Here is a 23,435-nt window from a genome sequence, read left to right on the forward strand (position 1 = left end):
CGATGGCCGACGGCAGCAGGTACCGCCAACGCCGGACCCAGGAGCTGGACGAAGCTTCGGACGACGCTCCATCTCTGGACGAGGGTAGCGTCAGTGACATCCGCAGCGACGATGACCCGCCGACGATTGCGCGGCTGGCTGATGAGCTGCAGCGAAGCCGGACGGGGACCGAAAGGGACCCCTTCAGTGACAGCGGCGACGACATTGACAAGGCGATTGCCAAGCACCGCAGCGAGCTCCATGAGATTAAAGCGCGGAAGCATCGAGCGCGAGGCAATCCGGTGTTTCTGAGCATGGACGACTTTGACGGACCGACCCCATCGCTGGCCAGCAGCCTCGGTAGCTCAGCGTACATCACGCCGACCAAGACGTCCCTAGCCGAAATTGCCCAGCGCGTTGCGACGAGCGAGCAGCGACTTCGATCAGACCGTATGCGCCTCACTGACCTCTCCTCGAACGATGGTCTGCGGCACTCGCGCAGCCTCCGCTCTCCGCGACGACTCTCGCGGTCGCAGACGTCCCCGACGCACTCGCAGCTGCTTCTGAGCCAAAAGGCCATTCACAAATGGCACCCCGATGCCAAGCGCACACAAGTACCGAACGAATCGACGCCGCTTGACATGATGCTGTCATCGTCCGACTACGACGGGCGGGCTGCCTCGTCGCCGGACGACGAGGCAATTGCTGTGGCGGACCGCGCGCACCAGCGGCTTCGTGCGCTTACAAAAGAATTCGTCACAGACGATCTGCAATCGCCCGCTTCGGACGGCTCATCACCGCAACCGCGGATGTTCACGGATCTCCAGCGCAAGATGGACGATATGAACAAGCATCTTGAGCGACTGCAAGAAGAGAAGCGGCAGCTCGAGCGCAACCAACTTGATGCCGAGCGCCAAGCCGTCGACATGTCTTCGTCACTGCGTACGTGGCATTTGTAACCAGGGCATTGCTGGGCACTCATAACAACGTACCAGGGATACTCAGTGCGCAGGTGTCGCAGTTCCTCCACAACGGCGAGGCGTCCATGCAGTCTCAGGACTTGCACACGCAGAGTCAGTACCAAGAGGACTTGCTCGACGAGGTAATACTCTACCACCAAAACGCATGTAATTTAACGCATGAAAGCAGCTCAAGGTCCAGCGCCAGCTACTCGGAGACCTGGAGACGGAAATGGCGCGCTGGCGGCACGACGCGGAGATGCTGGAACAAGGCCGCGTGCTTGAGCAAGACGAGCAGCGCAGCCAGCTCATTCAGTTTGGGACGACAAGCAAGGTCCTCGAAGAAAAGGTATGCCAGCAGTGCCTGGGGTAAACTAGGAACCTTGTGTAGGCTGACGCGCAAGCCGAACACATGCGGCAAATGCGCGACGACGTCAAAGCGCTCCAAAAGAAGCTCGAGCGTGTTTGGGACCGCTTGCATGCACTCGAAGCTACGTCCAGTGCGACCGAGGCAGCGCTGGTGCGTTTGTCGCCTGTGTTGTCTATTGATCCTCATCGCTACTCGGTAGCATGCACTCGACAAGGAGACACTTCCGTCGTGGCTCGTGCCCAGTGTGCTCTTCTTGGTGCTGCTCGTATGTGCATGGGCAGGACGATATGTGCTACGAGACGAGATGTTCTGGCTCTGGCTCTGCGACGTCCTCGGATACGACTGTGTTGTCGCCTAGTAGAATTGACTCGAGTTATCGTTCGGCTGCGTTCTATGCCGTCTTGGGCTTGACCGTGAAGACCTTGATGCGCAGGATCGTCGTCATCTCGAGAATCACGTAGTAGACCATGTGCGCATACACGATGAGCGTGAGCGCAAAGAAGGCATACGCGAGGGTGTCTTCCGTCACGTGCGGCACGAGGCCCGCGACGACGAAGCCCGCGACGAGGAGCATCGCCGCCAGCGACTTGCGCAGGAGCCAGTACGGCTCGTCGCACAAGTGTGCGAGCATCATGTGCATGACCATCTACGTTGTACGTGAATATGCGTCTCCGAATGAGACGGAGCGTACCTTGCAGAACATGAGGCCCGTCGTCCACATGAGCATGCGCGGGTGGTACTGCACGACATCGTACGGCGAGAGCGCGACCCAGAGCGCGGAGACGGCGATGAGCGCCAAGAACGGCAGCGTCCCGAAGAGCGCGTTCACAAAGTCCATCGGCTTGGCCTTCAGCTGCATGTACACGTTCCAAACTACAAGCAGCTCGTGAGGAGATTTGTTGCAGAGGCACGGAGATACCATTGACGAGGATCTGGCCGGTCGAGCCGAGGGCCGTCACGATGAGGAAGAGAAGGTTGTTGGGGATTGACGGAAACACGACCGAGGGCTAGTACCGCAGATGCATGAGTCGGACATTCGGCAGTCGTTTTGTAATCGCACCTGCGCCCAGAAAGCGGGGCCAGTGATCGCCGTCATCGCATAGATGCTGTACATGATCGCAAGGCCTTCGTTCGGGCCGTTGATAGCGCCAAGCGCAAGCGTGCCCGTGTAGTACTCTTCCCACGTCGCCATGAAGAAGACACAGGCCGGGCAAAGCAGAAGGCCCATCGACTAAAAACCGCAAACAATCGTGTGAGGGACGGATGGCAGTGGCGACAAAGTGTACCATGTACGTCGGACCCATGAGCATCGTGGACGCCATTGTGCACGCACTCAGGACGCAGTTGACAGCGTCGCAACCATGGTCAAAGAGTAGCCCGAGCGGCGACGAGTTGCCCGTCTTCCGCGCCTGCTTGCCGTCCGTGACGTCCAAGACTTGGTACGTCGAGAGCGCAAAGGCGCAGAAGGCGTAGACCCACGACGGCGCCGGCGCGTCGAGCGATGGCGCGTAGAAGGCCATAAGTGCGTGCGACGTGGCGACAAGGCCGAGACCTGCGATCGTGATGGTGTTGGGCGCGAGCCATGCCGGGAAGACGCCGTCGACGATGCGCTGCGCGAGCGGCGAGATGACGTAGTTGTACAGCATCGATGCGTCGCTGCCGCTGTACTTGTACTCGAGGACGCGCTCGGCGCCCCGCGCCGATACGTACTTGCCGCCGGCCATCGCGCTTGTTTCGTTGTGGTGGTCCAAGATCTGCCACGGACGTCCTCTGTGGTACGACGTTGGCGCTCGGTTAAGTGCGTGGAAGATACGCTTTGTTGATGCCAACGTGGTCCTCTTGCAGTTTGTATGTCCCTGTGTCCTGCGTGTCGTCGAAATAGGGTTCATTCAGACAAAAAAGGGTATTTGGTGACATTGCGAGCCACAGGCGGCAGGCGATCCGAACGATTCAAACGAGGCTCCCGTGTGGTGTGTCTTGAAGACGCTCGAAAAAAAGTGTGTCCAGGCCTTTGGTCGCCCTTCATGCAGTCCATGCTGGTGAAATCAAGACGCGACGTCTCCTCCGCCAAGATTCCACCAATGTTCACCCGTGACTGTAGGTTTGTGCGCCGCGTGGGCCTTGCATTGGCAGGAAGCTTGCGGTCCTTGCATCGACACGCACTAGCAGCTGAGGTTGTAGATTTGAATGGCCGGCTTGGCCATTTGCACTCGTACTATTAGTTGTGTCGTTGCAGATTGCCGTTGGGACCGACACCACAAACGGCATTGGCACTTCAAGACTATCTCCTTTTTGTCATTGACCAATCCCCGCCGGCGGAGGTATTCCACCAATAGATCCCACGCGCTGCAGCGTTCGACGAACCAGAGCGCTCCACGATGGCCGACCTCCGCAGGTGACGTCATCGGCGCCGCCGATGGCCGTCTGTGGCTCATGCTCCCGCTCCGTAGATATGGTTCCTCGGGCGTGCACACCGTCGAAGGCGTCGTCGCAGGGAAGCGGGCGGCGAGCCTCGCCAAGCAGCGCGAGCAGCAGGAGCAGGAGTTCGCCGCCAAGAAGCAGCAGATCGCAGCCGACAATGCCCGCGGGTCGCGCATCGACAAGAGCTTCCTTTCGCACACGGACGCATCGTCCGAAGCCGAGTTCAAGCGCCAGACGATCGGGCTCGTGACCGCCGCAGAGTACCGGAAGCGCCGCGAAGACTGCCTCGCGCCGCCAGAACCTGCCCTTGAAGTCACCAAGACTGGTGATGCGTCGGTCGTCAAGCCAGCTCCAAAGAAGAAGAAAAAGAAGGCGACCATGTCCTTCTCACTCGACAGCGATGACGAGATGGACGCGCCTGCGAAGCGAAAGAAGCTCAAGTGTCCGTTCGTCGAGACAGCGTTCCTGCCGGACCGCGACCGCGAAGCTGCGCTTCAGGAGGAGAAGGCCGCGCTGCAGAAGGAGTGGGTCGAGACCCAAGAGCGCATCAAGAAGGAGCTTTTGAGCGTGACGTTCAGCTACTGGGACGGCGCCGGGCACCGACGCGAGCTCAGCGTCGAGAAGGCGACGCCGATCGGCAAGTTCCTCGAGCTCGTGCGCAAGGAGCTCGCGGCCGAGTTTCCCGACATTCGCACCGTGAGCATCGACGACCTCATGTACATCAAGGAAGACCTCATCATCCCGCATGTAATCCATTTGATGCTATATGCCGCCGACTCACGGCTTTGTGCTAGCAACTGTCGTTCTACGATCTCATTGTGACCAAAGCCCGCGGCAAAACCGGCCCGCTCTTCCACTTCGACGTGCACGACGACGTGCGCTTGATCAACGACGTGCGCGTCGAGAAGGACGAGGTACGTCCGCACTCACGACGACATCTAAATTGGCCCTAGTCCCATCCAGGCAAGGTCACCCATCGCCTGTGGTACGAGCGGAACAAGCACATCTTTCCCGCGTCGCGCTGGGAAATGGTACTCGATCACGAGGCTTGCCATTGCTTACGCTTGCTGCTAGTACGACCCCAACGTTCCCCGGCACGCCCCGTACTCGCGCAAGAGCTAGTAGGACTCCCATACATCGCACTACATGTACGGCTCGTTACGTGCGAATCGCCTACTCGTCGTCTTCCGCCTGGATAAACTTGGAGTACGACGTGCGCTCGCACTCGCCATTCGCGTCAAAGACCGCCTTGTAAAACGAGCCGTCGGCGCCAACGACTAGACAGCACATGGTGAGGCGGCGACGCGGCGAGCGAGTCGTACCAATGATCGTGTTCTTGTCGACGCCAAACGCGCAAATCGTGCTACGGAGCATATGAGCAATGAGGGGAGCGCAGAGGATACGGTACCGCGTCTCGGGCACGCGGAACTGCGCAAAGCTCCACTCGGAGCTGAAGTACTTGGGCAAGAGCCCGCGCATGAACGAAAAGTTCGACTTGGAGTTTTCCGTGCTGTCGTCTTCGCGGGAAATGGGCGTCGACTGTGTGAGCGACCCAGACGAGTAGCGCTGCCCCGTCTGGCTGTTGCGGTGGGCGGAAGTCGAGAGCGGCGCCGCGCCGTCCGCACCGCCACCTTCCTTTGTCAGCGCAAAGATGTGCACCGTGTGCTTGTCGCTCGAGCACGCGAGGTACTGCGAGTTGGGACTGAAGCACACGCTGTAGATCTCGGCCTTGTCTGCGCCGCGCCTAAATACGTAGCGCAGCTCAGTCGCACCGTCTTTGTATGATGAGCTCGCACCGCAGCTCCTGCGTGAGCTGGCCGCTCTGCGTGTCGAAGATGCGAATAAGCGTCCCCTTGTCCGACGCCGTCGCGAGTCGCGTGCCCTCCAAGTTGAGGCACATCTACGCAGGCATAGCGTCAGGACACTCTCGTGCTGCGAAATATCAGACTTGAGAGAGATCGGCTTCATGCGCCGTGATAAGGGTCGTCTTGCGCTGGTCGTAGAGCTCTATTCTGACCGTCCCGCGCGAAACGCCGGGACAAGCGAGGACCGTGTTCGTGGAGCTCGGGCAGAGCGCGACAAGGCCCTTGGGGTTCGCGATCGTCTCAATGTGGTCCAGCAACTTGAGATCGGCTACAAGAGACGTCGTTGGAGCATGTCATCGTATTCGGTACGCACCAAAGTTGTAGACGTAAATCTTGTTTTGGAGCACGACGACAACCCTGAGATAACAGCGATGAGTGCGACTTAGCCCAGCATCCATTAACAAACCGGTCACGACGAAGCTTGACAGCCTTGACCTCGCTGCGGAAACTGAGCTCACCAATGTTGCGACTCTGGTGGTCATCCCAGATCATAACCTTGTTCGGCGGATAGCGAGGGTTGCGCCCGCCGCCCACAATAGCGAGGATGTTGCAGCGGAAGAGCATCTCGACGATACCAATGCCCCCACTGGAGAAGTCTATGTCAAGGTGAGGCCCTCCATCGCGGGCGCATCGCCTACCTCGGCGAAAAGTCTCCTTGAACGGGTCGCAGTTGTAGATGCGGAAGCCCGTGTCGGTGCCACAGGCAAAGCAGCCTACGCAGGGCACCATGAGCAGCCATCCATGTGCTCATCATGCTCATGTACCATAGTCCTGGTTAAATCCGACGAAGAGAAGCTCATTCTGCTGCTCGCGGCTGAGGTTCATCGCCGCCATCGTCGCTCTTCCTCTCGCTCGAGATTTCCGAAACTAAAGACGGAAAGCATCTTCACATGTCGTCGGCGTTTGATTGGCTGAAATCTTTTTGACAAAGCGATTGTATTGGTCAAAATGACCGATTTCCACGAAGAATTTCGAACCGAGCCCCGCCAGAATAATATTTCGTCGCCGTTGCACACGTTTTGCAGTCAAATGCAAAGCCAACGTATTTAATTTAATCGGTAAGCGGAATAAAAATACTCTCCCATCTGGCACAAGATTTTGCCCGCTGCGAAGAACAAGATCGGGCCTGACTCGATGGCCGATGCAGCAGCCTCTACCTCGGTGGCGATGGCCGGCTCGGGACCTTGGCAGGCTCGAGGCTGTCCAGCGCTCGCTGCAGGCGCATGGCGCTCTTCGTCGCGCTACGACGAGCTTGTCTCAGTCGGCTACATCACGTCGACCAGCCTACCCGTCGCTCATGATGAACTCGTCTGGCCGAAAAAGCGTAGGCGTCCGCTGTGTCGATGGCGGTGGCCGCGGAATCTAAGTGATGTGACTGCATGCGCAAGATATCGCCTTGCTCGTTTGTATACCAGCGGCAGCTCGTTGGCTGGACTCTCGGGCGGTGTAGGGCGGTGTCGGCGACCTGATGCTGCTGGCGGTACTGGTGCCCGCGCAGCCGACGTCTTCTATTGAACCGTGAGGCTTACACTCTGTGCACACGTCCAACCTGCAAGTCTCGTGCCGTAAGGAAGTTCATGGCGTTCGCCCACTCGACCGAGCCCTAGGTGCGGGATGGTATGGGTTGGAGTGCTATAGATGGAGTACGTGCAAGGCAGAAGGGTTCACAAACAGTCGCCAGTCGCTTTGGTTGGGCGAGGTCGCCTACGCATAGAGACGTGTATGCGCTGACGAATGTACGCCGACGGACGTTGTTGGTGTCGAGTGCCCCGAGCGGCGCCCCTGTGCACGTCCACGCATAGACGGCGCCTTCCAGCCCGCACGAGACCACCGCGTGCGTGGGTTGACCATCTGCACTGCACGCCTACGTCCATGCTACGCAAGCGTTCACGAGGCGAAAGAGGCGTGCACCTGGAGGCTGCAGACAGCGTCCGTGTGCGCAGGCCACGTCGCAAGTGCGTCGACGTCACCCGACCGTGTGTACTCAAACTCATGGATGCTGAAGCGACGGGACTCGATGCGCTTGGGCCTCTCGCGCACGGCCAGTTGCTGTATGCCCAGGCGGCGGAGGTGCGTTTTTTGCTTCGTGTCCTTTGCGTGGTCGTGGAAGAAGCCCGAGACTTGGAGCTGCGTAAGACGACCTAGGCGCGCTTTGAACAACTTGGCAAGATGAATGCTATATACCCAAGTCGTCGCCCGCGAGGACAGTATGGGGCGGACACCACAGGAGACAGCGCACGATGGCGCTGAGGGCGCGAAACTCAAAGAGGCGGCGGTAGCGCGACGGGTGCGGCGGAATGCAGTACACGGAGACGCCGCAGTGATCGTCCGCAAGCACGAAGAGCGGATGGGGCTCCAGAAACGCCAGTGCTGTGATACCTGCCTCCATGTGGAGAGGACTTGTCATCACTGGAATGTTCGTGCTCGCACTCCACACACAAAAGGTTCCGTCCAAGGACGCGGTCACGACGACGTTGTACTTGGCCGAGACCGCGATGGCAGTGACCGCAGCCACCACCGCGCCACGCCCGTGCCACGTATCAAGCATGAGCTGCAGCCACGCCATGAGTTTAACATCAATATCAACCAACGTACGTGAAGGAACTCGGCGAACAAGATGGCGCCAGGTCGCCGCGGCACGAACGCTGCGAGGGCCGCCGCGACGTACGCCTCGTTGATACGGTACACGGAGCGCTGCACGACCCGCGTGACGGCGACGAAAAGGTCTCGGGCAGCACTGAGTGGCGCAAAACCAACGTCTTGCGGGTCGTAGGCCGTGAAGATGCGCTTGAGAGCGTCGAGAGCAAAGTCCGGGTACGCGTCGCGCATGTCAGGCGGCACGTGGTACGCGTGTGCATGGCTGGCGTCGCTCTAGTAGCATGCTCGATGGGACGACGGGAGCATGCAGGTTCGTCGTACTACGCCAGTGTCGTGGCGGCTCGCGGGAAAGCAGTTGACGCCGTGCCAGTGGTTGAGCTCGGCGAGCGGCGCGAGGGACACCATGTCGGCAATGACGCATGTGCCGTCGAGCGATATCGTCATGAGGCGATGCGCGTCATTAGTCTGGAGCAAGCTCAGACCCGTGACCTACGCGTGGCTAAGACAGCGTTCGCACGACGCTTTGAGTGTACTTCTTGCGTATGCAGCGCCCGCTCCTTGAGAATTGAAGCGTTCGTGGCGTTGATATGCTAATGCGTCGTGATCGGCTTGTGCTGGCGGATACATCAACGTACGTAGACGTGGCCGTCGAGCGCTCCTGCGTAGCACGTGGTACCAGTGCCGTGGCACGCGGCCGAGATGCTGGTCCGCGTCACGTGTCGCAGGTTGTGCAAGAGCGCACCCGTGTGCGCGTTCCAGACGCGGAGGTGTCTACGCACATACATATAGACATGTGTGTGAACATGGTGTTTGAACACACCGGCCGGCAATGCTCACGAGGTACATGCACGACGGCACGTACACGACCAAGCTGGCATGGCTCACCACATCCTACGCCACGAAAGGGTCCCGTCGCTTTGTCGTCGCGCCAGCATATGTGTAGTACACTGTTGTCTTTGGTTGCGTTCCACTCGTACGCATCGTGGAACTGAAGAGCCGACGAGGCGAGCACGATCCGCTTCTTCGTTGGGACATAGAGCAGCGCGCTACGATGCCATGTGCAATAGTTCAATAAGCGCATCGTACGTGGCGGGCTTGGCCTTGCCCGTCGGCTTGGGTACGACCAGCGCGGCGAGCGTTTGGACGCAGCGGTATTTGCGAATGTCCCAGACGCGTATGATGCCGGCTTCGTCGGCGCTGAGGATCTCGTGCGACCCCTCGACCCACTCCACGCCCACGAGTTGGTGCTCGTGCCCTGTCGCATGGTATCAACTGGAGAATTCGATGTCTCGAGATCATCGCATCACCTTTGAGCCGCGCGATGCTGGTTTCCACGTACGGATTCCAGAGCTATTGGATGGACATGAGAGAGGTAGAACAAGTCTTGGAGATGCGCCATACGCGAAGGTCGTGGTCCATGCCGCCGCTGAGGATGTACTGCTGGTCCGTCACGTACCGGAGACACGATACACCGTGATGGTGGCCCTCGAGCGTCTTGAGAAGCTTGTGGGTTCCGAGGTCGTAGATGCGGATGCCTGCGCTCAAGCTAGCTACGGCGAGGGTCGACTGCTGCGCGAAGACAACGTCCGTGACGTCGGCCACGTGCGTCTCAAACCCACCGACGCGTGCGAGCGTGTCCACATTCCACGCCGAGATCTACCATTTTGATCGAGCTTTTTCCCGTAGGCTTGAAACTCTCACTTCGCCAGCAACGGAAGCAGCATACAAGCGCCGCAACGGGGCATTCCACTGGAGAACCGTCTGCACGTCCGTTGTCGGTAGTTGCTACGCCAACGCTGAGCGCTGTCCATGGCAACACGGATACTTGACGCAGTCGAAATTCGGCCGTGTCCCAGCAGTTGATCGTGGCGTCGGTCGTGCTCGTAATGACGTAATCGAGCGCCGGGACGTGAATCGCGTCCACAAACACACCGCTGCGCGCATCGTGAGGCAATCGCCAAGATAGGCCACGCACCCATTGTAGACACCCGAGGTCGCGACGAGGGCGCCGTCGTGCGTATCGTAGACCTGGAACGTCTTGCTGTAGCTTTCGACAGCGACGAAATGGTCAGCGTCTGGAAGGTACACCTACGAGGCCTTCAGCTCGAGGCGTTGACTGAAGGCGAGCACCATTTTCGCGAGTGGTCGCTTTAAAACCGTAGCTGCCATCGTCGGTGTCTTGTTGTACTACGCGTCGAAATCGTCATCACAATGTCAATCCTCAGAGTTATCGTCGCGCACCTCGTGAAGGCCGCTTGCAACCCCTTGCTCCGACAAACCTACGTCCATTGTAGAGGTTGTGATAAGCCATGCAGCCGTGCACCTGCGGCGGCGTCGAGGATATAGGACGTAAACTCGCTCATCGTGACCAAGCCGTCTTCGTCGTTGTCGATCTTGTGGAAGACTTGCGTGAGCTTGATCGTCATGTCGACCTGAGGAAAATCAGATATTGGAAAAAGTCGACGAGTGACGAGTGAGCGCACCTTGTCAAACCGGACGACATTGGCGCGCTCCATGTTTGTCAGAATCAGCGTCAAATACATCGGCAAGTCCATGGGCACTTGGCTGCCTCTGCGCGTTAAACTTGGGGCTGCGTATTGCATGTGCGTTAAATCTACAAAAGAGTTCGAGCTAATCCGCCACTCACGAGAGCTCAACCGAGAGCCATGAGCATCGTTGTGACGTCGTCGGGCGTCGCAACTACCGACTCGCGCCGACCGAGCGACCGTAACGCAACCGCTTTCGCGCTCGGCGTAGAGGCCAGAGGCAGCGTGGCGGGGCGTCGATTCTTGTCTCGCAGCTCTCGCATCTGCGGCGGCTCGTGCATCTGTGCAAGCGTGGGGCAACATCGTTTCCCAACGCGACTTACCTTGGGCACGTACGACGGACGGGCGCTGGACGACTCGGCGGACTTGGCTTGGTTCGTAAACATCGTCTCGGCCCGAAGCTTGTGGTACGCTTCTTGGATGGCATCGGGGACCTACTCCATACGGACGACGTGCGACATGCCGGGATGGCTCGTACAGCGACGGCGTCGGGCGCGTAGGTCCGTCTCGTATCATGCGTTGGCATCCCCGTCCGTTTCCGCCCCGTTACGAGAAAGGCGGGCAAAAACACAACTCATTGAGCAACAAACACAAAATTTACGACGTTTTGGAGGCAAACACCTTGAGGATCTCGAGCGTGCCTTTCATAAACTCCATGTGCATTTCGCGCTCCCGGCGCTCGAGCACGAACCGACTTTCGCGCTCGCTGCGCTCCAAGGCGAGACGCGCCTCCTCGAGCTCAACCTTGCGCAGCGCGACCTGGACCTCTCTCGCCTTGATCTCATTCGCCCTCGCAAACACATCAATGAGTTTGGACGCTGCGTTGGCGGCAATCACGAGCAAGCTATCCGACTCGGTGCGACGAGCCTTGGGTGCTGGCGCCTTGTCGTCGTCGTCATCATCGACGTTGATGACCGGCGGGTCGTCACTCTTCTCAACTCGTGGACCGTTGACCGCTCGGTCTTGGGTGGCGCCACGGCTATCAGCAGCTGGGGCTTCGCGCTCGTTCAACGATTCGGTATCGTTGCTTCTCGCCTTGGTGGCGAGTGGCGCGTCGGTGAATGCGTTGGCGCTGTGGTCCATCGCTGCGCCATTGCCAGGGAAAGCGCCATTCGTGTATGTACTTGAAGCATAGCCAGCGGAGGCGTGGAGGCTTGGAACACGGCGGTCGATGCTGAGCCGGCTGTGACTACTTGCCATGCGCGCAGACATGGTCTGGTTCATGTCAACGAGGTTTTGTTGCGCGGTGCGAAAGTAGTCGATCGTGGAGGGCGGTGGTTGCGTCTCGGGCAGCTTGCGCTTGAGCAGTGACGTCTTCGGCGGCTCGAGAAACGAGTCGGGTCGCTCGTCGGGCACTACCGACTCCTCCTTCACCTCGCGCTTCCGGTGGTTCGAGACCGTCATCTACACACCGCATGAGTCGCGCACCAGGAAGCGTGCTATCGCAGATTACAAAGTCATGGATGTCTTGCAGAAGCAGCGCACGCTCTTGGTACTCTTCCTCCGAGCCCGACGCGCGGAGTGTCGAAAGCGAGTCCTGCTTGAACGCACTCATGAGGTCGTCGAAGCGCTTCCGCACGTTGTTGGGCGTGATACCGCTGCCGTGGATCTGAGCCACTTGCGTCGCGACCTTCGTCCAGCGGTCGGTCGTCTGCCCATGCGGCGCCGCGAACGGCTGGATGTACACGACCTCGCGGAGGAGGTCAATATCTGACGCGCACCGGAAGCGGAAGGCTGTCTTGCGCTTCTGCGAGTCGGCGCTGGCAGAGGCGGCGGCGCCGTTAGCGCTGCTGCTTTCCGCCGCAGAAATGGTCTCGGCGACCGTGCTGCTGCCCTCGGCCGGGCTGCTGCTACTGCCGTCGGGCACGCTGCCCGGCATCATCATCACCAAAGGCCAAAGAAGAAAACTGGCGAAATAAAATTAATAAAATTCATTTTCCGAGAACCAATTCTGCACTTGTGACCCCCACAACCGCGGAATACAAAACGCTGGCTTTCCCCAAAAGGTCTAGGATGCGCCAAGCGGCGACTACGTTCTTAGTGTCGTCACAAGCAGCACAATATGACAGAAGTCGGTCGCGGCATTGGCGAGTGCGTTGCATAGACCGTCGAGCAGCCAGTTCGAGATGCTTCGATGGCGTGTCCATGTCGACTCAGCGGTTGAAACACTGGATGTTGGGAAAAGCCAGGGGCGCGCAGAAAACAGAGTATGGATTGAAAAGCGCCTGCCTACTTTTGCTGACCGAGGTCCTTGGCCGTGCGATGAGCGTGGATGCTCCACTCCATCTTGGTTTGCGTCACTATCCAACGACGATAAGAATCAATGCGTGAAATGCACGGCCAACCTGGCATGACGCGACGCATTTCCTTGAACGTTTCTTCCGACATGTTGATGTACATGTCTTCGAGGTTGCTATGGATCACGTGCTCTTCGTCGCGGATGACCTGGACGACGGCCGCACCGACAGTCGATGCGTCCTATGCTCTTACATCAAGTCCGTGGACTCACGCACTGAAGCACGTACGTGGAAGGTCAACGTCTTCTCGGTCGTCTTGTGGCTCTGCAGCTGCAAATTGCCGTCTTCGTAGTAGTGCACGTGAAGGTCGATCGTGCCGGTGAGCGCCCGCGTCTCAAGGTTGAGCGTCCACTGAGACTTCCAGCGCCCCGACCTATGTCATCTTAGGGCCAAGCGTCGTCGAACGAGCAGCAGCACCAGTAGTTCCGAAGGTTCACGCGCTCTGTCGAGAGCACAATCGCAAGCTCGTTGGGGCTAGTCGCATAGACGGCCACCGCACCTCTATGGTGATCGTAGGCCTCAAACAGTGCAATGCAGGAACGTACTGGTTGGCAAACTGCGTAAAGGCGTAGTCGTCAAGCGCTTGGTGCACCGCCAGGCGGAACGGCTCTGCCGGCAGCACAAACATATCGGCGGCGTCGCGCGCGTCATGGGCTTGGAGCTCTTGCGTCACATGGTCAAAGCCCCACACCTTCTTCGTCTTCGTATCCAAGTAGTGTGTGGGGTCGACCTGCGCAAGCATTGTGAGGCCATGGCCCATCGTTCAACGTGTTTCGCACCTCGCCTTCCTTGCAGATGATGACGCGGTGCGTGCCTTCGGGCGCCATGACGCCCACGCAGTTCTTCGTGTTGTAGGCATGCATCGCACTGCGAAGCTTGGCGTCCGACAAGAGGCCAGCGGGCAAGAGTTTGGTCACATCTACCAAGCGCCGAGTCGTGCCGGCAATTCGGAGGTCCTAGTACCTTTGGCCACGTCGCGGATCTCGCCCGGCGGTGCCGAGAGCAAGAGTTGGTTGGCGATCTTGAGCTTCTCGTCGTCAGACACGTGCGTGTACTCGTAGTCGGCCATCGCGGCAAGATCGCTCGGCCGCAGTCACTTGGCAATAAAATGATCCGCCGGATACCAACGTATCCGTACGGCCAACCGATTATCCGGACGCGGCCATTGGTTGGCCCATTTTCGATTTGCCCGAGATCCAAGCAATGGCCTCCGCGGTGATCGCTCCGAAGCTCCTTGTGCACACTGCGTCGTCGGCCAGCGCCAAGACCTTCGTCTTCCACGACGAGGACCATACGCTCGGCAACGCTGTCCGCTACATGCTCATGCGCAAGTACGAGCTGCCATGGCGACGAGAACGAGAATACTCATGCTAATGTAGCCCGGACGTCGACTTTGCCGGCTACACGATTCCGCACCCGTCCGAGCCCAAGATGCACGTCCGCATCCAGACGCAGTCGGGTACGTGCAGTCGCGACGCTATTCTGCAGGTGCTCATACGGACGTGTAGGCAAGTCGGCCAACCAGGCCATGCGCGCGGCCTTGACGGACCTCAAGGCGATTGGTTCGCACGTCGACAAGACATTTGCGAAGGAGCTCAAGGCCTTCAAGAAGAAGAAGGGCAAGCAGTAAGATGTTTGTTCTCTGTACGATCCTCTATTGAATAACTATATACCCACTGCACCTGCGATACTCATTACCCGTCCGTGGCGACGCGCGAGGGATGTCGCCGCTTGAGCTTTGTGCGCAAGTGGTTCTTGATCTTGGCGAAACGAGAGATCCCGTCCTGGCCCTTCGTTTGCTTCCTCCCGACGGACCGCTGCGCCGTGAGCAGCGAGTTGCGAAGCGTCACGACGATACCGTGCGTCTCGCCGAGGTGCTGCGCCGTGACGTCCGCGCCCTTCTTGTACGAGTGCACACTAAGCTCGGGCTTCTTGAGGAACTCTTGCTCGACGCCCACGTTGTGGTATGCGATGCCAAGAACTGCGACGCGATCCAGCTTCTCGTCGAGGTTGATCTGGTTGGTCGAGAAAAGCTCTTCGTGGAGCAAAATGAGCGCCGACTGCGCGTGCTCGAGCGCGCCTTGGTGCCGGCCGAGCTGCGAGAGAACTGCGCACATGTTGAGGTGCGTATCGGCACGGTTTGGCACGTCGAGGAGCGTCGCCTCGATCGCGAGCGCCTCGTTGAGATGGTTCAGCGCTTTCTGGAGGTGGCCGAGCCGCCGGTGGTAGCAGGCGAGGTTGTTGAGCGTGACGGCGCGGCCCGCAGGGTTGGTCTCCGTGAGGATTTCGGCCTTCTTGAGGAGCTCAAGGACGATGGGGAAGTTTTCTTGTTGGAGGAACGTCATGGCGAGGAGGTTGCAGAGGTCGCCCACGGTTTTGCACGCGGCGCGGACTTGGTCGCTGTCCGAGCCAAAGAAATGTTGCCGCAAAATGAGGCCCTTCTCCATGACCTCGAGCGCCTGGGTGTAGTTGCCTGCCTCCTGGAGCGCCGTGCATTGCGCGTCGAGGCGGGCGAGCGCGAGGAGCTCTTGGTCCTCGAGGTTCCCGACCTCTTCGAGGCTCAGGTCGCCCGAATTCATCCTCAATCTCAAAATAGCCGATTTCCAGCGAGCTAAATTCGGATCGAGATCCAACCATGGACCAGTCGAGCCGCTGGCCCTCGATGGCGGGCGACGCTAGCGACTGGTGGAGCTCGTCGACGCGCTTCGTTCAGGAGCGTCTCCAATCGCTTGCCTCGTCTGTCGTGCTGACGCCGCCCCGCTTCCAGCCACCGCCCGACCACCCGCCGACCGACGTCGCTCAACGGGACCTGCCCCCGCTGAGTACGACCTACACCGTGTACTTTCCCAGGCTCACGTACACGACGGCCGACCCGCGCCTCCGATGACATACTAGCTGTTAATACTGTTCAGTGTTTTCGTCCTATCCTAGCAGCGCCTGGACTTGCGGTTGTCGCAGAAACATGAGCATGTAGAGCTCTACACACGCAGCGTAAGCGAGGAATCGACGGGCGTGAAGATGCGTCGTACCGGCTTTGTCGTTGACGCCGTCGTCGCCAATGTCGACTTGCTGGGCGACGTGGTGGTACGACTCGGTGACCGCGTAGACCTAAGACATGCGTGTGAGCAACCAGCTTTAAAGATCTCAGTGCATGGACGTACTCGGGGCAATGCTGGGTGGCGGAAGAAGTCGGCTTCCATCTGCGAGATGACGTTGAGGGACGGCCCTTGTGTGTCTTCGCCGAGAAGCATCTTGCCGACGTGGTTGAGCTGGCCCACGACCTTCTGCGCGCTCTTCTCGACGTTGGAGAGAAAGCTGCTGAACGCGCCTTCGAGGCCCTTCTTTTTTTCTTCGTAGCGCGGGCGCTTGGCGCGGTCGCCGCGGAAGCGCTCGATGTTATCTTGGAGGAGGCCGACCATGTGGCTGCTCTGCGGCGCGTAAATCGTTTGCGGTGGTCGGTTCAAGTGCGGCTGGAACTCGAGCGAAATCGACTCGTTGCGCTTGTACGAGACGCGCGAGAGAGACTTGAACGGAACGCGCTCCGTGAGCTGCCCCAGCTCGAGCTCGTTCTGTACACAGCGTTCAGGCACAACGATAAGATTGGATACGTACCCGGCGCAGCGGAATGTTGCGGGGCACGAGAAGCCAAAGCGACGTGTGTGTGATCGAGACAAGAAGGGCGCGCACGATGCGGTCGCCTTGCATCTCGTTCGCTTGGAAGATCGTGCCGGGGACGTGGGCGAGAGGAACAAGCGTTGGCGGCTGCGGGGACGCACAGGGCGTCGTCGCCGCGGATCGTTTCTGTGCAGTCGAAGTCGTAGCGGTTGCTGTAGTGTCGATGGGTGCAAGCGACGGCTTAGGGTCGTGCTACGCGACGTCGAATAAGAATAAGCTTGGACACACGAACGTATTACCGTGTGGATCTGGTCGATGAGCTCGTTCACGAGCTTGGGCGTGATGCGCGCAAAGTTGTTGCCATATCGGCGACAGAGGCTGCCTCCTGACTGCAGCGACGGAAGCATGAGGAAGAAGCGGTCGCCGTGGCGCAGGACGAGCTCCGGCGGTACGTAGAGGTGTGTGCCGGACAGGATTTCAATCTCGAATGCGCTGTCCGCCATGAGCTGCATGCGCAGCAAGACGAGCGGGATCAGGGGCAGCATGGATGAGTGGGCGGGCAGTGGCACGAAGCACTTGACGAGCACGTGGTCGGGTGCAAGGTACTCGAACTGGAAGCTGTCGGGGTCGCTGTCGCGTAGGTCGAGCTGCAGCTTGAGCTGGAGGAGGAGCGTCTGGATCTCGACGGACGCACCTTCCATGTCGACGTCGTCCTGGACCATCGTCGTCGTCTCTTCCGTCATGTCCATGTCGTCCTCGACGACCACGGGCGGCGATGGCATCATCATCCTTGCGCAAGTATTTTGTTCTGGCGGCTATCCGGATAAACCTCGGTTGCGGCAATATACCCGTATCCGCTTCTCGAATCTTCCGGACACGAAGATATGGCGCGCTTGAAGGGCGACGCCAACAACAAATCGTTGCCTTCTCCATGGCCGAGGAATAGACCGCAAGATGCAATAAGAAAACAATAGAGTTATTTTTGCTATTACTCGGATTTGTTGAAGTCAAAGGCCTAGGCGATGAAGACCTTGTTGTCGCACACGGCCTTCACGTCGTCTTCGTTGTCACCGCCCATGGCGTTGTTGCCCTTCTCGTTCGTCGTTGCCGGGCGCTTGAACGGCTGCTCGGACTCTTGTCTCGAGAGTTAAGAGCACACGCTCCGTGGAAAGCGACCGGTTTCGGTGGCACGAGAGTCTCGCGTGACAGAAACCGCTCGCTATCCATGGGGCGTGTGCTCTTGGCTGCGGTGCGCCTGCGCTGGTAACGCGTTGGCGACAAAACAAAGCGGCGCCTGGATGTTGACCTACACACGACAAAGCCGCAGTGATACAGAAAAAGAAGACAGAGTCTTACCGGTGGCACCTGCGCTCGCGACGTAGCCGCAACGTCGCAGATGCTGCGACCAGCGTTCGCGAAGCTGGCGATCGTGGCGCGCATGTCGTCGCGGGTCTTCTGCAAGCCTTCGAGGAACATCTTCTCGGTTTGAGCGGTGCGTATCTTGAGCTCTTCATTCTCGCGCTTGAGTTGTGCGTTGCGCTCTTGCGTGGCCAGCAGCAGCGTTTCGCGGTCTTGAGCGGCCTCGAGCAATGTCTCGCGCTCCTTCATGCCGTGTCGCTGACCTTCCAAGAAACGCGCCTTGAGGTCGGCTTCATGCGCCTTGTCGCGCAGGGACACCGTGACCTCAAGAGCCTTGATGCCAGTCAAGAGTGCCTTGTACTGCGCCGTGTGCGTCACATTGGCGCGCATCGCGTGGCCCACGAGGAAGTCGACCTTGCTGTCGATGTCAGGAGCGCAAGTCGGGCGCGAGTCGTCGTCCGTCGCGTCGGCTTCCGTGGTCGTCGCGTTGACTTTTGTGACCGTCGATTCGGCTTTCGGGCCCGGCACCTCGTTGTCCGTAGCTTCCATGGTCAGCGCTTCCTCGTCCTTGGTATAGATTGGCTTCTTCTTGCGGAACGGGGCATCGGCCAGGTACAGCCCTAGGTTGGCACCGTGCACGCGTCGAGTCGCGCCGACGAGCTTCAGCTTCTCGTTGACGACGGGAACGAGCATCGTGACGAGGCAGAGACGATACTTATGCACGGAGCGCAGCAGTGCGTAGATGAGCCGGCCGTCGACACAAGTGACCTTGACGCCCTCGAGCTTCGCTCACCCGCTGGAAGATATCGGTGAACGGTGCGGGGGACACAACGACGGCAAATCACAGGCTTTCGTGGCCTTCAGTCGTTGCCCCAACGGCTCCGATCGTTATCGCATCGCACGACGCAGTCACGCATCCTTCGCGCCGGGCTCCAAGCGTGTGTATCGGAACTGGAGGTCGATGACGATGCGGCCAAATGGAATTATAAGGGTGCATCCACAGAACGCAGCTTTGAGGGCGGTGTAGTGTACGCTTAGCCTCTGTTTCAGTATGCCACGTACATACCGCGTACGTGTACGTACTACCTTGGTCCGTGAATCCAGTGAGCTCCATCAAGCCTCACAAAGCACAGAAGACATATAGATAAATGCTGTAAAATGCTCTCAGCCCTCCATCCACGACGAAGCGTGGCTCTATTTTGCAGCTTTACAAGCTCGCTTTACTACACACTGCCAACAATATGCGTTCTTGATTGTGGTGTTCGGATCGAATTGTACCGGTACTTTGTACGAGTACACGACCCTTCCTCAGACGCTTTCTGCTGGCGCTTTCGATTTGCGACCCATGTTGAACCTACGACTCGTAGCTACTCGAAGACCAGCTTCTACAGGAAGCGGCGGCTCTCTCGACGGAATGCGACGACGATCTTTTCGAAAGGGCCAAACGTGCGAGGGCAGGCGGTGTGTCCTAGATGGCGTGCTGTTTTGGAATCCAAAATCCAAGCGCCATTTCTACTGCAACACCGAATGCAACCTGTATATTGAAAGCAGGAGAGAAATAGAGCACTGATGATCCTCACTCTCCTCGTCTCGACGGTGTCACTGCATGTACACGGCGACGGCACTGCGTCCACAGGAAGGCTTGTTGCCATGGATTGTTGCAGGGATCGCTCAGTCAACAAATGTAGCGATGCCATTGGCTGTATATTAGCCAATCAACGTCCGTTATGCGGTCGGTCCATTGACTTCGTCCAATGCATACAAAAGGTAAGATACTTTAGATTTCGAGTGACATTCCATGCGGGTCTTCTGCGGCGAGTGCAAGACAACGCGGGCCAACGACGCGGACGCAACGGCCTTCGACCCGAGTCTGGCCTGCGCCACGTGCGAGCGCCCATGCACCATCCCGACGGTCTTCCAGTGCGCCCAGTTCGGCCTCCTGGACGAGCTCAAGTTCCTCCTCGGCGAGGTACCAACCATGCTGCGGCAGCCTTGCATGCTCATGCTCATGCTACCTAGATGGTCGCCGTGGATATCAACATGCGCGACGACACAAACGCGACGCTCTTGCACTGGGCAGCGCTTAACAACCGCATTCTGCTCATGATGTGCGCAAGGAGAGGAGCGTGGCGACGGCTCACGGTGCACGTACGTAGGTACTTGCTCGAGCAGCCCAACATCGACGTCAACGCCAAAGGCGGCGAGCTGCAGTCGACGCCGGTCTACTGGGCGGCCCACCGTAACCACGTCTACGCCGTCGCGCTACTTCTCGAGCACGGTGCCGACCCCAACATCCACGATATCAACGGCATGAACACGCTCTTTGTGGCGGTGCAGGTGCAAGCATACCTCCTCCACGCTGTTCGCTCACACGATCTTGGTTAGTCGGGACTGACCATCCTCTCGGCATACCTCGTTGCCATGGGTTGCCCCGTCGACTGCCGCAGTCTCGGTCCGATCCTTGGTCTCCACACGTCACTGAACTATATTTCCTAGACGAGCACCGCAACACGCCGCTGTTGTGGCTCTGTCGCTACGCCTTCGACCTCGATACGATGCGCATGCTGTACGGCCTCGGCGCCTCCGTGCACGCCACGGACGCCAACGGCAACACGGGTACGCCGCGCCGTCTGGCTTTCAGCCGTAGCAAGCGACTCCTGCGTAGGGCTCCATCACGCTGCTCGCAGCGACGTTGTCAAGGCCGTCAAGTTCCTCTTGGATCATGGCGCTGACGTGCACGCGCGGAACAACGATGGCGAGACGCCCCTCGATGTCTCCAAGGGCGTCGCGAGAGAGATCCAAGCGCGCTCGGAAGGCCGCAAGACTGCCGCCTGCCTCGGGTTCCTCACCAAGGTCACGTCGTACGAAGCCTCGTACACGACCTTTCCGCTCAGCGTACAGTTGCTTGCTCAACGTTGCCGTTGCTAAGTGCGCGATGTAGGTGCTCAAAGCGCACCCGGCACAGACGGCGTTTTGGCTGCCGTGGCTCGTCCTCGGTCTCGGCGCGTGGTGCCTGCACGCTCTGCATGGCTTTTGGATGATTGCGACAGGCTTTGTCGCCACGGGCGCCGTTGCGTACAGTCTCTTTCAAGTGGCGGGTCTCAGCGTCAACCCGAGCAAGCGCAAGAACGCCGCGCTCATGCTCGGCGTCAACGTTGGCTCGACCTTTTGGCTCCTCTTGGTCTTTGGCGTCGAGCTCTACCCTCGCGTCTCGACGTGGGCCACGCTTGTTCAGTGTGCCCTCGCGCTCGGCATCCCCATCTGCTTGTACGTGACGGCGACACGTGACCCGGGCTTCATTCCGACGTCGTATGAAGAGCGCTTGCAGGTGCCTTGTGTTTTTATCGAAAGCGTTGAGATGGACTGCCGTTGTATTAGAACATTCGGGCGCTCGTGGACCTCAAGTCGCGCTCCGACATCAAGCTCTGCACGACTTGCGTCCAGCGACGCCCGCTGCGGTCCAAGCACGACGCTGAGCTCAACATGTGCGTGGCTCGCTTCGACCATTACTGCCCGTTCGTCGCCAACGCTGTCGGCGCCAACAACCACAACTACTTTTTCGGCTTCCTCTTCTTTGCCGTCGCTGCCATTGGGTTTGAGCTTCTCCTCCTCACCTCCTGTGGGATGCTTGTCGTATCATGAGGCACTCATGGCGTGTGGTAGACTTTCGGGACGAGGGTATTGGCGCGCTGAACTATGGCGACATGCCGTTCGTGCTCTTCCACGACTACCCAGTGGTGACGGCCGCGTTCATCTTGGCGTCCGTGCACTTGCTCTGGATCGGATACCTCTTTGGCTTCAACGTGTACGGCATTTTGTTTTCGTGGACGACGAACGAGGTCGTTTTGAGCCAGCGCCAGCCCAACCCGAGTGCCAACCAGACCCACCACTCGGTCTACTCGCGCGGATGGCTCCAGAACTCGCTCGACTTTTTCCACGTCCGCAAGTCGTCGCCCCTGTACGTTAACTGGCGCGTGCACCACTTCTACGACGTGCGCGATCTCCACGCCAAGACAGCGACCGACGTCGAGAGCAAGGAAGCTTAGATATCATTTGAATCCAGTCAGATACACGTGATGTCTCGGCGAATTGAGATAGTACTGGTAGCAAGAGAATTGATATACTATCGGCCTCGCGAACTAATAAGCGTGTCGAGCAGTCAATCGAAGAAGCAAGGGTCCTATGGTGTAATGGTTAGCACTCTGGACTTATGATCCAGCTACCCGGGTTCGAACCCCGGTGGGACCTCGCGTTTGATTTTAGTTGACTACACGCCACGTCCCATGTCAATTGTAGCATTGGCTGTCCCGTCCTTGGGGAGTGTAGGGTCTTATAGTGTAAAGGCTAGCACTCTCGACTTCAAACCGAGCGATCCGGGTTCGAGCCCCGGTGGGACCTACGAGAAAGGGCTTACTTTTTGATGTCGAATAGACCGTATTGCATACCAATTGCTCGACACGCATCGTCATAATGGTCTCCAGACTGCATGCAATCAATTCGGAGAGTTCGAAGCGAGGTATGGCCATCAACCTCGAATCCTAATGATGCAATTCAAACCCCAACTGATCGCTTGATGGCCAAGAAAGACGCCTTTTGGATAAGAGAAGAAGAGAAGGCAGTGCAGCAGAGCAGACACATGGGTGACCATACGATCATGACTTGGTGGCACAGCAGACTGCCACGTCACTGCACGCACACCACCTCGTCCATAGCCTACGATAGCGCACGTTGCATACAGCTGATAATAGCTACTCGGCCATCTATCCTCGCGATTGCCGATTGGTCTTGACCGGTCAAGTCCAATCGGCCAACAGCCCGAGTACGCAGACTCTAAGAATTCATAACGTATCTATTCAGTTGTGCAGGTACATCATGAAGGACCCGTCCCATGCCAACGGTGGCATTGCGACGACGTTCTGTCAAGGCATTCCACAGAGTAAAAGAAAAGGTCCCGTGGTGTAATTGGCAGCACTCTCGACTCCTAATCGAGCAATCCGAGTTCGAATCTCGGTGGGACCTCGACTTCATTTTATATACATTTGCGGAGGTCTTCTCAATGCATTCCAGGCCAACACGTGCAAGTTAGATGGATAATTAAAATTGTGAGAAAGCCAACCTTTTTTTCCCAGAAGCTTGTAGGATGTAAAAGCAAGCAACGGAACTGGGTCGATATCATCGACCACGCGCTCCTGTTCTGCCACGTCATCGTCCCGTTGTAAAACCTGGCAGAATTGATAACGTATCTATGTAGTTTTGGAGGTCCTTGGTCTCAACGGGTGCAACCATGCGCGATAGCATTGTTTTATAGCTTCCAGTACGTATGCTTTTATGTGTGGTCCTATGGTGTAGGGGTTAGCACTCTGGTCTTGAAATCCGGCAACCCGGGATCGAAACCCGGTGGGACCAATACTTTTTGCAAAAATTGT

At 58.5% G+C, this 23,435-nt stretch overlaps 12 protein-coding genes and 4 non-coding genes across 16 annotated transcripts; 8 read left to right on the forward strand and 8 right to left on the reverse strand.

Moving 5' to 3' along the window:
* Positions 1-2: 2 nt before the first annotated feature.
* On the forward strand, positions 3-1,681 carry SPRG_08849 (hypothetical protein; the record flags this gene model as incomplete). The annotated part of the gene is made up of 5 exons (XM_012348078.1): positions 3-921; positions 975-1,081; positions 1,129-1,287; positions 1,330-1,458; positions 1,508-1,681. 5 exons carry the CDS (start codon positions 3-5, stop codon positions 1,664-1,666), a joined length of 1,473 nt encoding a protein of 490 aa, XP_012203468.1. The 3' UTR covers positions 1,667-1,681.
* Positions 1,546-3,052, reverse strand: SPRG_08850 (hypothetical protein). The gene is made up of 5 exons (XM_012348079.1): positions 2,595-3,052; positions 2,369-2,539; positions 2,228-2,315; positions 2,000-2,181; positions 1,546-1,954 (listed from the first exon to the last, which is right to left on the reverse strand). The coding sequence occupies exons 1-5, from the start codon at positions 3,030-3,032 to the stop codon at positions 1,700-1,702; spliced, it is 1,134 nt and encodes a 377-aa protein (XP_012203469.1). The 5' UTR covers positions 3,033-3,052; the 3' UTR covers positions 1,546-1,699.
* A 575-nt stretch (positions 3,053-3,627) lies between these two features.
* Positions 3,628-4,978, forward strand: SPRG_08851 (hypothetical protein). Its single transcript, XM_012348080.1, has 5 exons — positions 3,628-3,703; positions 3,759-4,476; positions 4,524-4,643; positions 4,683-4,760; positions 4,804-4,978. Exons 1-5 carry the CDS (start codon positions 3,687-3,689, stop codon positions 4,849-4,851), a joined length of 981 nt encoding a protein of 326 aa, XP_012203470.1. The 5' UTR covers positions 3,628-3,686; the 3' UTR covers positions 4,852-4,978.
* SPRG_08852 (hypothetical protein) lies at positions 4,854-6,457 on the reverse strand. The gene is made up of 9 exons (XM_012348081.1): positions 6,359-6,457; positions 6,233-6,307; positions 6,001-6,190; positions 5,908-5,951; positions 5,678-5,862; positions 5,526-5,629; positions 5,138-5,473; positions 5,052-5,092; positions 4,854-5,006 (listed from the first exon to the last, which is right to left on the reverse strand). The coding sequence occupies exons 1-9, from the start codon at positions 6,426-6,428 to the stop codon at positions 4,903-4,905; spliced, it is 1,149 nt and encodes a 382-aa protein (XP_012203471.1). The 5' UTR covers positions 6,429-6,457; the 3' UTR covers positions 4,854-4,902.
* A 1,024-nt stretch (positions 6,458-7,481) lies between these two features.
* On the reverse strand, positions 7,482-11,264 carry SPRG_08853 (hypothetical protein; the record flags this gene model as incomplete). The annotated part of the gene is made up of 21 exons (XM_012348082.1): positions 7,482-7,735; positions 7,779-8,145; positions 8,190-8,465; positions 8,514-8,681; positions 8,726-8,782; positions 8,828-8,963; positions 9,013-9,083; positions 9,139-9,238; positions 9,279-9,447; positions 9,500-9,542; positions 9,594-9,848; positions 9,894-9,977; positions 10,018-10,126; positions 10,168-10,280; positions 10,323-10,379; positions 10,434-10,471; positions 10,516-10,624; positions 10,676-10,806; positions 10,851-11,019; positions 11,062-11,172; positions 11,217-11,264. 21 exons carry the CDS (start codon positions 11,262-11,264, stop codon positions 7,482-7,484), a joined length of 2,865 nt encoding a protein of 954 aa, XP_012203472.1.
* Positions 11,265-11,299: 35 nt separating this feature from the next.
* On the reverse strand, positions 11,300-12,646 carry SPRG_08854 (hypothetical protein). Its single transcript, XM_012348083.1, has 2 exons — positions 12,192-12,646; positions 11,300-12,142 (listed from the first exon to the last, which is right to left on the reverse strand). Exons 1-2 carry the CDS (start codon positions 12,621-12,623, stop codon positions 11,336-11,338), a joined length of 1,239 nt encoding a protein of 412 aa, XP_012203473.1. The 5' UTR covers positions 12,624-12,646; the 3' UTR covers positions 11,300-11,335.
* A 280-nt stretch (positions 12,647-12,926) lies between these two features.
* On the reverse strand, positions 12,927-14,140 carry SPRG_08855 (hypothetical protein). The gene is made up of 7 exons (XM_012348084.1): positions 13,999-14,140; positions 13,815-13,954; positions 13,581-13,765; positions 13,453-13,536; positions 13,264-13,408; positions 13,084-13,216; positions 12,927-13,038 (listed from the first exon to the last, which is right to left on the reverse strand). Exons 1-7 carry the CDS (start codon positions 14,102-14,104, stop codon positions 12,968-12,970), a joined length of 864 nt encoding a protein of 287 aa, XP_012203474.1. The 5' UTR covers positions 14,105-14,140; the 3' UTR covers positions 12,927-12,967.
* A 72-nt stretch (positions 14,141-14,212) lies between these two features.
* SPRG_08856 (hypothetical protein) lies at positions 14,213-14,725 on the forward strand. The gene is made up of 3 exons (XM_012348085.1): positions 14,213-14,366; positions 14,415-14,494; positions 14,544-14,725. Exons 1-3 carry the CDS (start codon positions 14,239-14,241, stop codon positions 14,663-14,665), a joined length of 330 nt encoding a protein of 109 aa, XP_012203475.1. The 5' UTR covers positions 14,213-14,238; the 3' UTR covers positions 14,666-14,725.
* Positions 14,673-15,619, reverse strand: SPRG_08857 (hypothetical protein). Its single transcript, XM_012348086.1, has one exon. It carries the CDS (start codon positions 15,612-15,614, stop codon positions 14,730-14,732), a length of 885 nt encoding a protein of 294 aa, XP_012203476.1. The 5' UTR covers positions 15,615-15,619; the 3' UTR covers positions 14,673-14,729.
* Positions 15,620-15,907: 288 nt separating this feature from the next.
* SPRG_08858 (hypothetical protein) lies at positions 15,908-17,450 on the reverse strand. The gene is made up of 5 exons (XM_012348087.1): positions 16,950-17,450; positions 16,648-16,902; positions 16,197-16,604; positions 16,065-16,143; positions 15,908-16,013 (listed from the first exon to the last, which is right to left on the reverse strand). The coding sequence occupies exons 1-5, from the start codon at positions 17,436-17,438 to the stop codon at positions 15,958-15,960; spliced, it is 1,287 nt and encodes a 428-aa protein (XP_012203477.1). The 5' UTR covers positions 17,439-17,450; the 3' UTR covers positions 15,908-15,957.
* A 215-nt stretch (positions 17,451-17,665) lies between these two features.
* Positions 17,666-18,702, reverse strand: SPRG_08859 (hypothetical protein; the record flags this gene model as incomplete). Its single annotated transcript, XM_012348088.1, has 4 exons — positions 17,666-17,773; positions 17,827-17,869; positions 17,919-17,956; positions 18,007-18,702. 4 exons carry the CDS (start codon positions 18,700-18,702, stop codon positions 17,666-17,668), a joined length of 885 nt encoding a protein of 294 aa, XP_012203478.1.
* A 1,081-nt stretch (positions 18,703-19,783) lies between these two features.
* SPRG_08860 (hypothetical protein) lies at positions 19,784-22,083 on the forward strand. The gene is made up of 9 exons (XM_012348089.1): positions 19,784-19,978; positions 20,029-20,117; positions 20,166-20,346; positions 20,395-20,461; positions 20,506-20,625; positions 20,675-20,904; positions 20,951-21,337; positions 21,388-21,628; positions 21,673-22,083. The coding sequence occupies exons 1-9, from the start codon at positions 19,808-19,810 to the stop codon at positions 22,053-22,055; spliced, it is 1,869 nt and encodes a 622-aa protein (XP_012203479.1). The 5' UTR covers positions 19,784-19,807; the 3' UTR covers positions 22,056-22,083.
* Positions 22,084-22,185: 102 nt separating this feature from the next.
* Positions 22,186-22,257, forward strand: SPRG_30116. The gene has a single exon. It is a non-coding gene; the product is annotated as a tRNA-Ile (tRNA).
* A 78-nt stretch (positions 22,258-22,335) lies between these two features.
* SPRG_30117 lies at positions 22,336-22,407 on the forward strand. Its single transcript has one exon. It is a non-coding gene; the product is annotated as a tRNA-Sec (tRNA).
* A 549-nt stretch (positions 22,408-22,956) lies between these two features.
* Positions 22,957-23,028, forward strand: SPRG_30118. Its single transcript has one exon. It is a non-coding gene; the product is annotated as a tRNA-Arg (tRNA).
* Positions 23,029-23,343: 315 nt separating this feature from the next.
* SPRG_30119 lies at positions 23,344-23,415 on the forward strand. The gene has a single exon. It is a non-coding gene; the product is annotated as a tRNA-Ser (tRNA).
* Positions 23,416-23,435: the final 20 nt, after the last annotated feature.

The sequence above is a fragment of the Saprolegnia parasitica genome (genome assembly GCF_000151545.1).
Source record: "Saprolegnia parasitica CBS 223.65 unplaced genomic scaffold supercont2.40, whole genome shotgun sequence".
NCBI classification, from domain to species: Eukaryota; Oomycota; class Saprolegniomycetes; order Saprolegniales; family Saprolegniaceae; genus Saprolegnia; species Saprolegnia parasitica.